The sequence below is a fragment of the Ursus maritimus genome, unplaced genomic scaffold, assembly GCF_017311325.1.
Source record: "Ursus maritimus isolate PB19 unplaced genomic scaffold, ASM1731132v1 scaffold_16, whole genome shotgun sequence".
Taxonomy (NCBI): Eukaryota; Metazoa; Chordata; class Mammalia; order Carnivora; family Ursidae; genus Ursus; species Ursus maritimus.
Genome location: NW_024424008.1, coordinates 2,171,832 through 2,186,124, shown reverse-complemented (window position 1 = coordinate 2,186,124; position 14,293 = coordinate 2,171,832). Strand labels below are relative to the sequence as shown.

At 38.3% G+C, this 14,293-nt stretch overlaps 1 protein-coding gene across 1 annotated transcript; it reads left to right on the top strand.

Annotated features, from left to right (window-relative positions):
- The first annotated feature begins 1,216 nt into the window (after window positions 1-1,216).
- LOC103681425 (olfactory receptor 56A4-like) lies at window positions 1,217-5,236 on the top strand. The gene is made up of 2 exons (XM_008710988.2): window positions 1,217-3,759; window positions 4,541-5,236. Exons 1-2 carry the CDS (start codon window positions 3,376-3,378, stop codon window positions 5,234-5,236), a joined length of 1,080 nt encoding a protein of 359 aa, XP_008709210.1. The 5' UTR covers window positions 1,217-3,375.
- The last annotated feature ends 9,057 nt before the right edge of the window (window positions 5,237-14,293 follow it).

Sequence of the window (14,293 nt, the reverse complement as noted above, 5' to 3'; positions counted from 1 at the left end):
GTTTCAGCATTTAGTTGGTTTTGATAATGTTTTATATATGAAAGGAATATTCATACTGTTGTGATTGGGTACAATGTTATGTACATGTCATTTGGGCAAGGTTGGTTAATTACATTGTTCTAATGTTTCCTATCTGTATGGGTCTCCTTTTTATCAGCTGTTCTATCATGTTTTAGGAGAGGCATGTTGAAATCTCACTTTGTGGATTTATTTCTCCTTTTGTGCTGATTTTTTTGCATTATTTTAATTGGAGTTACGATATTGTTATATTTTCTAATTCATCATTATAAAAACTTCATCATTGTAAGATATCCTTTATTATCTCTGGTAATGCTTCCAGCCTTTATGTTTGCATTAATCAGATTAGTGTAGCTACTGACATTCTCCTGGTCAGTATGTTCATGATATAGTTTTTCCATTCTTTTGTTTTTAATCATTCTGGGTGTTTATATTTAAAATGTGTCTTTTGTAAGCAACAAGAATATATTCAGTCTGATAGTCTTAGTCTTTTACTTGGAATACTTGGTCTATTTACATAAACGGAATTGCTGGTTGCTTCATAGCTACCATATTATTGTTTGTATATTACCTCACACATTTTAATTTCCTTCTCCTACTTTCTTGTCTTATTTTGGATTAATGAAATTTTTATGCAGTCTTTTTTAGTGTTATTTTAGTGATAATCCCAGAATAAAAACTGGTATTCTTGACTTACTACAGTCTATTTAAATACACTGTTCGGAGTGTTCAGGATTCCATCTAGTTGCTTTCCTTCAAGTGACATACTTTCCCTGTGTGAAGGTATTTATAAAACTTAATATAAATTAATGATGAAATAAGTCATCATAAAGTACTCATTTTAAAAAGTTTTTCTAGAATACAGCTAATATATAAGATGAAGTCATTTCATAAGTCTGTTAACATTTATCTTCCTAAAGGATCTTTTAGTTACATCTTCCAAGTCCCTGAGTGATATTCCTTTCCATCACAAGTAATACATCTCAGCTATGTAACTCAGACACCTCAAAAGAAGCTAGGAGCTCATCACTGCTCTTTCGCTTCCTCTGAGTATAAATGCAGAAATTTTTTCTTTCTTTCTTTCTTCTTTCTTTCTTTCTTTCTTTCTTTCTTTCTTTCTCTCTCTTTCTCTCTTTCTCTCTTTCTTTCTTCTTTCTTCACATTAGAAATGTGTGCACATCTACAGGGAGGCAGGAACCCATGGGAGCAGGATGCCCCAACCAACTCTTCATATTTCCAGCCACAGGAGAGTGGTGGCTGTTATAGGGACAACATCTTCATAAAGTTGTCCAGGGGCCAAAGTCACAATACTCTGGTTTCTCTTCAGATCTGGTTTCTCTTTCCCATTCCACCAAAGCCATAAGGAGAGGGCTAGTCAGAGTTGGAGAGGTCACACATTACCTGACAGCAGCTGGGTGGTCCAACTGCCGTTTGGAGCAGACTTTCTCTGTAAGTATTTTTGAGAACAGTACAGTGGAAAGCCAAGCATAAGTGATAATTTAAGTTTGGTCTTCAACTTAATTCACTGTTCCTTGTGCCCTCAGATGTTAGTATGTGAAGACCCTAAGATCAGCCGTGTCAGAAGAGCATGAGCACAGCAGGGTGTGGGTCAGTTCAGCTCTGTCTCTGATTAGTAGAGACATATTTTAAGCGTCTGGATTTGTGCCAACTGCCACAAAGAAAAATGATGTATACCTTGTTTTTGACCTTAATGCGCTTTGGTCTTCCTAGGAAGGGTGGCTAAGAACTATACATCCAGTCAGAGAGATAAAACCATGAAAAAGGAACCTATAGAATTCCCAGAGCGTCTGTGGGAGGAAGATAACTTTCAAGATAGGAGACGAGATTAGCCGGAATTGTGCTCAAATAGTAAAGATAACGGGAAAAGCAGCCAATGTGATGTTGAAGCTGAGCAGAGCTGACACCAGGGCTGGCTGAACTGAGGTGGCAGTCTGTCTAAATCAGTGGTTAGGTCAGTTAGGACAGGTGGGTGTAGCTTTGTCATTTCCAAGTATCGTCCCTGGAAAAGCAGTATTGGCATTACCTGGGAACTTGTTAGAAAGGTAAATTCTTGGCTTTCTCCCCAAAAAACTATTAAATTGGTAATTCTGGAGCTTGGTATCAGAAATCTGTTTCAACCAGCTCTCCAGGTGATTTTCATTTGAGATCCACTGGTCTAGATAAAGGGAAATCCTGATGAGAAGCCCACACTGTATATTCAAGAAAAAAAAAAAAAACAAAAAAAAACCCAACAGGTCTAAACCTTGATTGGGACATTGTGTGTGTGTGTGTGTGTGTGTGTGTGTGTGTGTGTGTGTCTGTGGAAACCCCAACAACATGCCCCAAAATCCATCTGTGAGAGATGGTTTTTCTCCTGCCTCAGAGGAGAATAAGCAGAACCTGGCCACTTCTTCCTATCAGGATCCGGGATGGTTAGGAAGATACTTGAAGAGAACTGAAGCTCCAGTCTGTGCAGCATTCTGTCCTGGGGGCATATTTCAGTATTCTTTTAGTTTTTCTCTTCTTCTAGATGCCTCATTTCATTATTTTTTTTTCTCTGCCCAGGAAATGTAGTGGTTTTATTTTATTATTTTAAGTTACTTACCAAATATAGATGCAAGTTAGATACTGCACAGGTATCTTTTGTGTTTATTATTTTCACCCCTAGGTTTTACCACTAATGTTTTTCCCATCCTGCTTTGTTCAGCTTTTTACTGAGTGCTAAGCAAGGCTGCTGGTGGTTCACAGTACAGCAAGATATGGAGATGCTAGGTTAAAAGAGTCAAGGGTATTATGATGCTTTCAACAATCTGTCATTTCATATATCTGACTTGTACTTACTGAGTGCCTGTGATGTCAGCAGATGCATGAGGTGCTGTTCTCTGTGCTATGATAAAAAGACAAGATTCCATTGCTCACAGATGGAGCACTGACTTTTTGGTAGACAAATAGGAAATATCATTTGTATAGGAGAAGTTTATTAATGTTTTAATAGCAGCATGCTCAGGATATTTAAGGATCATAGAGAAACAATGGAAAGGGGAGGTGTCTAACTATGGATGCAGAAAGAGTAACAAGAAAAAAAAATTCCTAAGAGCTATAATTCTTGGTCCAGATAGAATGGGACAAGCAGAAGTTAGTTATTTGAGGGCAAGAGAGTTGATTCTAAGAGGATACGACATGTAAAAACACGGCGGTGAGATGAAGTGTAAAGCATGTTCTGTCAGTGGCTGGGTCTATGTGTGGAGTTGGAATAGACTTGTGAAGGGAGTTATTCTTTATTCATAAAGTTATGAATGCTAAGGACATTGTTTTAACAAAAAATAACTTGTACAATTTAAATTGTAGACGTATTTTATGTCACCAGAACCGTGGAGAAACTTGACAGCCTATACCAGAGGCCAGTACATCAGTTACGAGGTTACTAATGAAACAGTCAAAACCTGGATTCATGTCTTTTCTTTCAGCCAGTTTCAGGCCCACCTGCCAGTCATGGTACTACTTCTCAACAACACAGCCACCCAGGTGACTGAATTCCTGATGATCTGCTTCCCAGGAATGCAGGACACACAGCACTGGCTATCTGTTGGCCTGGCGCCCCTCCTGATTTTGGCCCTTGGGGCTAACTTTGTGTTGTTACTCACCATCCAGCAGGAGACATCTCTGCATGAACCCATGTACTACCTGCTTGCCATCCTCTCCATGCTGGATATCATCCTCTGCCTCACTGTCATCCCTAAGGTCAGACCCCACCCCCAGATTCACTTCTAGGCACTGTCCTCGTTCTCTGAATACTACTGTTTTGCTGCTGTAAATCCTCCTATCCCTGAAGGAAAATCCTCAGCTAGTTGTCCACGCCATCACACTGGGTTATCACAGCTCCCACACATGTCCCCTCTCATTCCCAGTGTCCCTTTTTTTTTTTTTTAAGGTTTCATCCTTTCCCAATTGACAGGCCCTCTCTCAATGTCTGAGTCGGTGATATGCCAAGTTTTGACCTTCCTTTTACTTCTAGGGAGAGATTCTTCTTGACTCAGAATGACTCCACCTTTACATCCAAGAGTTCTAGAATTTACTTTCCAAAATGTAACTGGATGTATGTTTACATCATATGATGACATAGGAATCATAATTGGAAGAGCTTCCTTATGTCTTTAGAGAGATTGGAGGGTATCCAAATATAAGTATTAGACTTACTGAGTTCTGATGTTCTTGTGATGCATTTAGGTGGGCAGATGTGTTCAGCTGGAATTTGGGTAGGAGCTCTGAGGTTGACCAAGAGAAGACAGGCTGAACAGGTTTAAACACAAGGCATGGTCTATAGATGGAGAGAAAAGGGTATAAATCTGGTTCTCTAATTGGGATGCACATAGATGGTACTTGAAATTAGAATACTGTACCAGCTGGGATTATGGGGCTGTGGTTTGGAGATACAGGTGGTTGAAACCATTGGGGGTTTCCCCAAGGTTAGGTAACCGAGGGTGGGAATGGACACAGTTTTTGAGAATAATGATTCTGGCAGGTCCTGCTCATCTTCTGGTTCAACATGAAGACCATCAGCTTTGCAGGCTGCTTTCTGCAGATGTTCATCATGAATACATTCCTTCCCATGGAGTCTTCCACCTTCCTGGTTATGGCGTATGACCGCTATGTGGCCATTTGCTATCCTCTACGCTACCCATCCATCATCACTGAAAAATTTGTCATTTATGCAGCCATTTTCATTGTCTTCCGCAATTTGTTGGCCACACTGCCTACACCAGTTCTGGCTGCCAGGCTCAACTACTGTGCCAGCAATGTGGTGGAGAACTGTATCTGTGCCAACATTTCTGTAGCAAAGCTCTCCTGTGGTGATATTCACCTAAATAAGCTCTACCAGTTTGTGAGTGTTTGGTGTCTATTGGGTTCTGACTTGGTGCTCATCTTGCTATCCTACTGCTTCATCTTGAGAGCTGTTATGCGTCTGCAGTCAGGAGGTGCGGCCACCAAAGCCTTGAGTACTTGTGGTTCCCATCTCATTCTTATACTTTTCTTCTATACATTGCTGCTAGTTTTCATCTTCACAAACAAGGCAAGAAAGAAGGTGCCCTCAGAGGTACCCATTCTTCTCAATGTCTTACACCACCTCATTCCACCAGCCCTGAACCCCATTGTTTATGGAGTACGAACACAGGAAATCAAGCAAGGGATTATCAAAATACTCAAGTACCAGTTCTGAGAGAGATGAGTCAAAGACCAGGGATTATGGAAGTTTTAGGGTTGGTTCATCTGAATGTCACAAGGAACACATTTGACATCCATGATGCTAAACTCATCTTGAACTTAAACCTTCTCCAGCCACTATCACAATATTTACCCTCACTAACTCCTCAAATCCTCATTGAACACACGTTTGGGCATCAATTGCCTTTTTATTCTAACCCCTTGTCATCATGATCCTTCAATTACTCACTCATTAAATGATTATTTAATGCCTCCCACATACTTTTCAGTCTTTACATTCTGAGTGCCTGTCACATTTAATTCATAGGGCAAGGATGAGACAACACTTTAAATAGAACATAGGAGATATGGGTAGGATCAGGGGAACCAGTGAGGATGTAATTTAAATAATCTAGGTGAAAAGTAGTAATAGCTTGGTTTAAGGTGGTGAGTAAAAATTAAAGTTATGGGTCACAAGATTTGCTAAGAGTCCATACGTAGGGTACAAAAGATGGAAAAGAGTAAAGGATGACGCCAGGGCTTTTTTCAAAAAGTTAAAAAAGTTTTTTTAAATTTAAATTCAATTTAGGTAACATAGAGTCTGTTAGTTTTAGAGGTAGAATTTATTGATTCATCAATTGCATATAACACCCATGCTCATTACATGAAGTGCCTCCTTAGTGCCCATCACCCAATTACCCCATCCGCCCACCCACCTCCCCTCCAGCAACCTCAGTTTGTTTCCTATAGTTGAGTCTCTTATGGTTTGCCTCCCTCTCTGTTTTTATCCTATTTTATTTTTCATACCCTTCCCCTATGTTCATCTGTTTTGTTTCTTAAATTCCACATATGAGTGAAATCATATGATAATTGTCTTTCTCTGATTGACTTATGTCACTTAGCATAATACCCTCTAGTTCCATCCACATCACTGCAAATGGCAAGATTTCATTCTTTTTGATGGTTGAGTAATATTCCATTGTATATCTATACCACATCTTGTTTTCAAAAAAGATTTTTATTTATTTGAGAGACACAAAGAGAGAGAGAGAATTGGGGGGGGGGGACAGAGGCAGAGGGGGAGAAGCAGACTTCCCACTGAGCAGAGAGCCTGACATGAGGCTCGATCCCAGGACCCTGGGATCATGACCTGAACCTAAGGTAGATGCTTAACCAACTGAGCCACCCAGGAACCCCTATACCACATCTTCTTTATCCATTCATCTGCTGATGGACATCTGGGTTCTTTCCATATTTTTTAAAAGTTTTAATTTAAATTCCAGTTAGTTAACATGCAGTGTAATATTAGTTTCAGGTGTACAATATACTGATTCAGCACTTTCACATAACACCTGGTGCTCATCACGACAAATATACTCCTTAATCTCCATTACCTATTTAACCCATCCTCCCACCCACCTCCATTCTGGTAACCATCAGTTTGTTCTCTATAGTTAAGAGTCTATTTCTCCAATGCTTTTTGCAAGAGTAGTTGAAAAGTCAGAATTGCCATTAACTGAGGAGCCAGTTTTATATATGATATTAGAAGTTTGGCTTTGGACACCTAACTCTATTTCCATATCAAACTCCTACAGATGACTATACTTTTAAAATTACTGTTAAATATCCAAATGGAGAAGTAAAAGTAAGCAACTGGACATGTGACACTGTTCAGGGACCAGATCTAAGCTAGAGACAGAAATCTGAGTCATCAGAGTATATAGGTGGTATTTAATCCCACTTAGATGTCTTATATGAATTATATCAATGAATTATCCACTTATTTCTATCTTTGTATCTAGCACAGAGTAGGCACTTTTTCAATTAATAAATAATTTTGACTCTCAAAACTTTTGGTCTCACTATGTGGATCTGGATTATGGAGGCTTGATGAAATTTCATATGCTGGTTTTAGCAAACATTAAAAGTTATACCATTTTTATAGGAAGAAAGGCATTCATTAACATAATTTAGCAGGGTAATGGGCTTCTTATATTCAAAATAGAGGCTAGAATTTTAAAGTAATATTTAAAGAGCTGCAAAAACATAAGCAGTAAGCTCCTTGACATAAGTCTTGGCAGTGATTTTTTGGATGATACCAAAAGCAAAGGTAACAAAAGCAAAAATAAACTTTTGAGACTACATCAAACTAAAAAGCTTCTGCATGACAAAGGAAATCATCAACAAAATGAAAAGGCAAATTATTAAATGGGACAAAATATTTGCAAATCATGTATCTGATAAGGGGCTAATATTCAAAATATATAATGAACTCATACAACTCAAAAGCAAAACGAAGAAGGAGAAGAAGGAGGAGGAGGAGGAGGAGGAGGAGGAGGAGGAAGAGGAGGAGGAGGAGGAGATCATCTGATTAAATAATGGACAGAAGATCTAATAGACATTTTTCCAAAGAAGATGTACAGATGGTCAACAGGTGCATGAAAAGGTGCTCAACATCACTTATCATCAGGGAAATGCAAATCAAAACCACAATGAGATATTACATCACACCTATTAGAATGGATATTATCAAAAAGATAAAGAAATAACAAGTCTTGTGATGGGTAGTAAGGAGGGCACGTATTGCATGGTACACTGGTGTTATACGCAACTAATGAATCATCGAACTTTACATCAGAAATCAGGGGTGTACTGTATGGTGACTATAATAAAAAATAAAAAAAAAGAAATAACAAGTCTTAGCAAGGATGTGGAAAAAAAGGAACACTTGTGCATTGTTGGTGGAAATGTACATTGGTGCAGTTCCTGTGGAAAACAATATGGAGGTATCTCAACAAATTAAAAATAGAACTACCCAATGACCCAGCAGTTCCACGTCTGGGCATTTATTGGAGGAAAATGAAAACACTAACTTGAGAAGATACATGCACTACCATGTTCATTGCACTTTATTTATTTACTTATTTATTTATTATTCAGATAAATAGGTTGGGCTCCACACCCAACATGGCGCTTGAACTCACGACCCTGAGATCAAGAGTTGCATGCTCTATTTATTGAGCCAGCCAAGCACCCCTGCAGCATTGTTTATAATAGCCAAGATATGGAAACAATCTAAATGTCCACTGACGGATGAATAGATAAAGAATATGTGATACACATACACACAATGGGGTATTAGTCAGCCAAAAAAAGGGAATGAAATCTTGCCATCTGTGACAACATGGATGGACTTTGAGAGCATTATGCTAAGTGAAATAAATCAGATAGAGAAAGACAAATACTGTATGATCTTACTAAGGTATAAACTTTCAGTTTTATAACAAATAAGTCATGGGAATCTATAGTTAATAAAACTGTACTTTGCACACTTGAAAGCTGCTAAGAGTGTAGATCTTAAAAATTCTCATAGTAAAAACGTCTTCTACGTATGGTGACAGATGTTAAGTAGCCTTGCTGTAGTAATCATTTCACAATATATACAAATACCAAATCATTATGTTGTACACCTGAAATTAATATAATGTTATGTCAATTATACCTCAATAAAAATATAAATTAAATTAATACATTCATACAGCAGGATGTTATTGAACATGTAGTCAGTAGAGAGAAAACTTGAAACCTCTCACTGGGCAGGCTGAATGTGCTCCTGTCCCCTGCCACTCCAACTGAGATCCCGGATTCCTGGTAAAGTGTATGGGGAAAGGTGATTGTTTTAGGTCTCCTTTATTTACCCCAGTAAGATTTAATAATCTACTCTTCAGCTCAGATCTGCCTCCAGTGGCATGCAGTCTAGGAGTAATGAGGATGCAATTATGCAATCAATCAGTATTTGAAGAAGATACTAATGTTGAGCACTGTTCCAAGTAAACTTGCCCAAGATATAATGTTCTCTCTGTTGTAGCATCCCATCTGTAGTACTATTGTAATAATAGGGTCTAGTCTTTGAACTCTAGCCTTTTCTCCTATATGTCTCTGGTTTGTAGGATAGGGTCCCTGCTTTGGTTCTGATATGAGTTCCCACCGACCTCTAGTCCTTTGCCAGGTATTAACAGATAGTCACCTTTTAATAGCCATTTGTTCTTTGTCACAGGTCCCGCTACTTGCAGATCTCCCCATCGGCCACTGCCTTGGGCTTCTGCCTTAGCCTCCGCATGGCTGCATCCCACCTACCTGCTAGGATATCCACTACCTCATGCACTTCTACTTGTTCTCAGCTTCAGCCTCTTTGCTTACTGTTCCATCTGATTGGAACAGTCTTATAGGTTCAGATGATTAATTTATCAACATTCATAATTTCAGTTCAAAAATGACCTACACAGAGGGGCACCTGGGTGGCTCAGTCGTTAAGTGTCTGCCTTCAGCTCAGGGCGTGATCCTGGAGTCCTGGGATCGAGCCCCGCATCGGGCTCCTCTGCTGGGAGCCTGCTTCTTCCTCTCCCACTCCCCCTGCTTGTGTTCCCTCTCTCATTGGCTGTCTCTCTCTCTCTCTCTCTCAAATAAATAATAAAATCTTAAAAAAAAATAAAACTCGTAAAAAAAAATGACCTACACAGAGAGTACCTCCTTAATAATTACATCCAAAGTGGCCTCCTTATCCTATTTCAGGTCACTCTAAAACATCATACCATATCTTTTTTTCTTTATAGCACTTATTGCTTTCTGGAATGATTTATTTGTTTAGAATCCTAGATCCTGGTATGTCTGGCATATATCAGGTGTTGAATACCTATTAGGTAAAGGAATAACTCCTCCCCAAATTTGTCATGCAGGGCCACTGTCATAGCCTATGAACATTCTGAAATTATTCTTAGATCAATCTCCAGCATCAGCTAGAATGTCCTCTGAGATATTTGTCTGATGTACCTACCAGTGATGGGGGAAGAGCCTGTGATTCCTAGTAATGTTAAAGTTATCAACAAATCCTTCATTTATCATTATCTAGATAGTTGCTCCATGGTTCAGATGGCTAGATTTCCTGTTTGTGTTTCATTTTGAATGTTAGATTATAAAGCTTTCTGTATCTAATGTCTCCTCTAAAAATCTTAAAAAAATTAAAACTTGTCAATTTTATTTAATTTTTTTAAGGTTTTATATTTTTATTTGACAGAGAGAGAGCACCAGAGAGCAAGAACAAGTCGGGGGCAGAGGCAGAAGGTGGAGCAGTCTCCCCTCTGAGCAGGGAGCCTGATGCAGGGCTCGATCTGAGTACCCTGGGATCATGACCTGAGCCACAGTCAATGCTTAACCGACTGAGCCACCCAGGCGCTCCAAAACTAGTCAATTTTAAATACTGATTGTATAAAATTGTGAAAATCTGTTCAAGGCAAGAGTTAAGCTTAGATAAAGAAATATGATGTAATTATTTCCTTTCTGATGAACTCTTATCATGAGCAACATTGCTTATTCTAAGCCTAATATTCCTTATTATTCACTAATTAAGCTAGTTAGGAATAACATTTTCCTGGATTTGTTTATGGCTCATTTTCAGCCTTAGTCCTGTCGTTGCAGGATTTTGGGGCTGTTTGACATGCATACAGCTAATAAATAAGCCTTCCACCATTTTAATCTTTTACCCTGCATTCTGATATTTTATGTGCTCTCTCATTATTTTACCCAAAGAAGTCATCATTTACCCTAATTCCCTGGCCTCCTTTTCTCTTTGGTAAAGCATAAATGAATGAGACACATTTCATTTAATACTATGGCCATTTTTTAGAGTAATTTTTTTGGTCCGATTAGGGCTTTTCCTATCAATTTGCCTGAATTTTACATCAGTGGCTAGAGAAAAACCTGGTTCATATCACATACCTTGAAGAGGATACAGCCACTGTTGTTCTCTACATCTGTTTTTCACATACAACTTGGGCAAAATTTTTTTTTAAGAAAGCCGGAATTTCTCTTTCCACATTTAAAAAATTATTAAGTAGACAAAAATAGTGTTTTTAATAATACAAGAAATTTCAAAGATATGTTTCAAGTAACAATAGCTTATGATAAGTTCCTCAGTTCTGGGGAACGATTTAATCAGTTTTATTCTGACACTGTATTGAAAATTCCGGGTTTCTGGGGCTCCTGTGTGGCTCAGTCAGTTAAGCGTCTGCCTTTAGCTCAGGTCATAATTCCAGGGTCCTGGGATCGAGCCCCATGTCAGGCTGCCTACTCATCAAGGAGTCTGCTTCTCCTTCTCTCTCTGCCCCTCCCCTGCCCACAGCTCGTGCGCTCTCTCTCTCAAATAAATAAATAAAATCTTTTTTTTTTAAAAGAAAAATCTGGGTTTACTTTGAAGTAAGTTGATGTTGAGTCACAATTAGAAATGACTTTCAGGGGCACCTGGGTGGCTCAGTCGTTAAGTGTCTGCCTTCGGCTCGGGTCATGATCTCAGGGTCCTGGGGGTGAGCCCTGCATCAGGCTCCCTGCTCTGCGGGAAGCCTGCTTCTCCCTCTCCCACTCCCCCTGCTTGTGTTCCCTCTCTCGCTGTCTCTCTCTGTCAAATTAAAAACAAGAAAAAGAAGAAAAGAAATGACTTTCAGATGATTGATGGACAGATGTTGGAAAATATATACAGATTGTAAGCATTATCTATTTCATAATAGTAGTTGATTAAATTTGCTTTTAGAAGTAAATCCTATTTTTATTTTGAGAATCCTCATTGGTATTTAGTTGTAAATATGTTTAATTACGGTCTTCCTCTGAAACAGTAATATTTCAACATTGAAATTTTAGTTGGATTTCTGGTCTATATAATAAAGATGTATCGTGTGAATGGAATTTAGATCTAACATTCCCTGCAATTACTGTTTATTATTAGAATGATGTACACGTATTTTCATTTTCAAGCAGATGCTAATAGGAGTCCAACAATAGTGAAACCAGAGACCATTAGAAGAAAGATTATTTTCATTACTGAACGGAAGATTAAAGAAACAGACAATGGGTGGAAGACCAAACCTTAAGTAGGTCAGTGATTTGTCAAATAGTTTATTTCAAGACAAAGGGCTTAGTCTGTAGGAACTGATAGTGGACTTTGAGACATTTTCATCTTTGGGTCAGAAGGCAGGAACCCATAATTTTGCGTATAGTAGGACTTCCCTGAGTTTATATTTCCCCCATCAGTAATTCTGGGAACATGTGAATCCGAAAGACAAGATGAAGACTCAAATAGTATGACAACTTTTTCAGTATGCTTTGTCTTTGGGGGCCTAATGGCTATTGGACCAAGAAGTAAACATACATGGAGCCCTCCCATTAGGAATGACCATAGACTTCCTTTGGGCAGGGGAATGCAGGCTGGAACCTGTAAATGATATGCACATATAAATGATCTTTCAGGAAGGCTTGAATTGCACCTGTGAATAATATCATAAATGGTACTATTTGGAAGTTATCCTTGATACAGTGTTTAAATTATCCAGTTAGTTTTGACTGTCATGAGGGAATGGGAGAAGTGTTCATGCCCATTCTTAAAGGCAAGAAGTATGGAAACAAGACTCAACAGCATGAGTGATGCCTATCTTAAGGCAGAACATGGTTTCATAGACTTTTAGAATGAGAAATTAAAAAAAAAACCTAGTTCATTGTTTTCATGTCATAGATGAAGATGCTGAATCTCAGTGAGGCTACTAATTTGTTCCCAGTCAAATCTTTTATGTGGTTGTGCAAGTATTGGAGTGCAGAACTTCTAACTCACCATCTCAGGATTTTTCTCTTTTTCAAGTTGCTTACTGTACTTATTTATACCTCATTTCTTTCTTCTTCTTTTTTTTTTTTTTTACTGGTTATTCAGCATACTTTATTTTTTTTTATATATTTTTTTATTATGTTAGTCACCATACAGTACATCCTAGGTTTTTGATGTAAAGTTCCATGATTCATTACTTGCGTACAACACCCAATGCACTGTGCAATATGTGCCCTCCTTACTACCCATCACCAGTCTATCCCGATCCCCCACCCTCCTCCCCTCTAAAGCCCTCAATTTGTTTCCCAGAGTCCATAGTCTCTTGTGGTTCATTCCCCCTTCTGTTTACCCCCCCTTTCTTCTTCCCTTTCTTCTCCTACTGATTTTCCCACTTCTTATATTCCAGAAATGAGTGAAACCATATGATAATTGTCTTTCTCTGCTTGACTTATTTTGCTTAGCATTATCTCCTCCAGTCCCATCCATGTTGCTGCAAATGTTGTGAAATTGTTCTTTTTGATGGCTGAGTAATATTCCATTGTATATATCGACCACATCTTCTTAAGTAGGAGGGATCCCCTTTCTCCACATCCTCTCCAACAAATGTTGATTCTTGCCTTGTCAATTTTTGCCATTCTAACTGGCGTAAGGTGGTATCTCAGTGTGGTTTTGATTTGAATTTCCCTGATGGCTAATGATTTTGAACATTTTTTCATGTGTCTCTCAGCCATTTGTATGTCTTCATCGGAAAAGTGTCTGTCATATCTTCTGACCATTTTATGATTTGTTTATTTGTTTCTTGTGTATTGAGTTTGAGAAGTTCTTTGTAGATCTTGGATACTAATCTTTTATCTGTAGTGTCATTTGCAAATATCTTCTCCCATTCCGTGGGCTGTGTCTTAGCTTTTTTGACGGTTTCCTTGGCTGTGCAGAAGCTTTTTATCTTGATGAAGTACCACAAGTTCATTTTTTCTTTTCTTTTTTTTAAATTAAAAAAATTAAAAAATTTTATTCTAGTATAGTTAACATACAGTGTTGTATCAATTTCAGATGTACGGTACAGTGATTCAACAATTTCATACAGCATGCAGCACTCATCAAGACAAGTGCACTCCTTAATCCCCATCACCAATCTAACCCATCCCCTCACCCCTCCCCTCTGGTAACCATCAGATTGTTCTCCATAATTAAGAGTGTTTCTTGATTTCTCTTTCTCTTTTTTTTCCCTTATGCTTTTTGTTTTATTTCTTAAATTCCACATATTGAAATCATATGGTATTTGTTTTTTTTGTTTGTTTGTTTTGTGTTTTTTTTTTTTTACTCTTTATTAAAACTTTTTCTTTTGTTTCTCTTGCCTTTGGAGATGTGTCATGAAAAAAGTTGCTGTGGCCGATGTCAAAGAGGCCTATGTTCTTCTCTAGGATTTTG

What these genes read in the sequence shown, in the direction of transcription:
- LOC103681425 (XM_008710988.2), top strand. Translation starts at nt 3,376, where the DNA reads ATGTCACCAGAACCGTGGAGAAACTTGACAGCCTATACCAGAGGCCAG. An exon ending in GCCTCACTGTCATCCCTAAG is followed by an intron (nt 3,760 to 4,540) that starts GTCAGACCCCAC and finishes TGATTCTGGCAG; the next exon opens with GTCCTGCTCATCTTCTGGTT.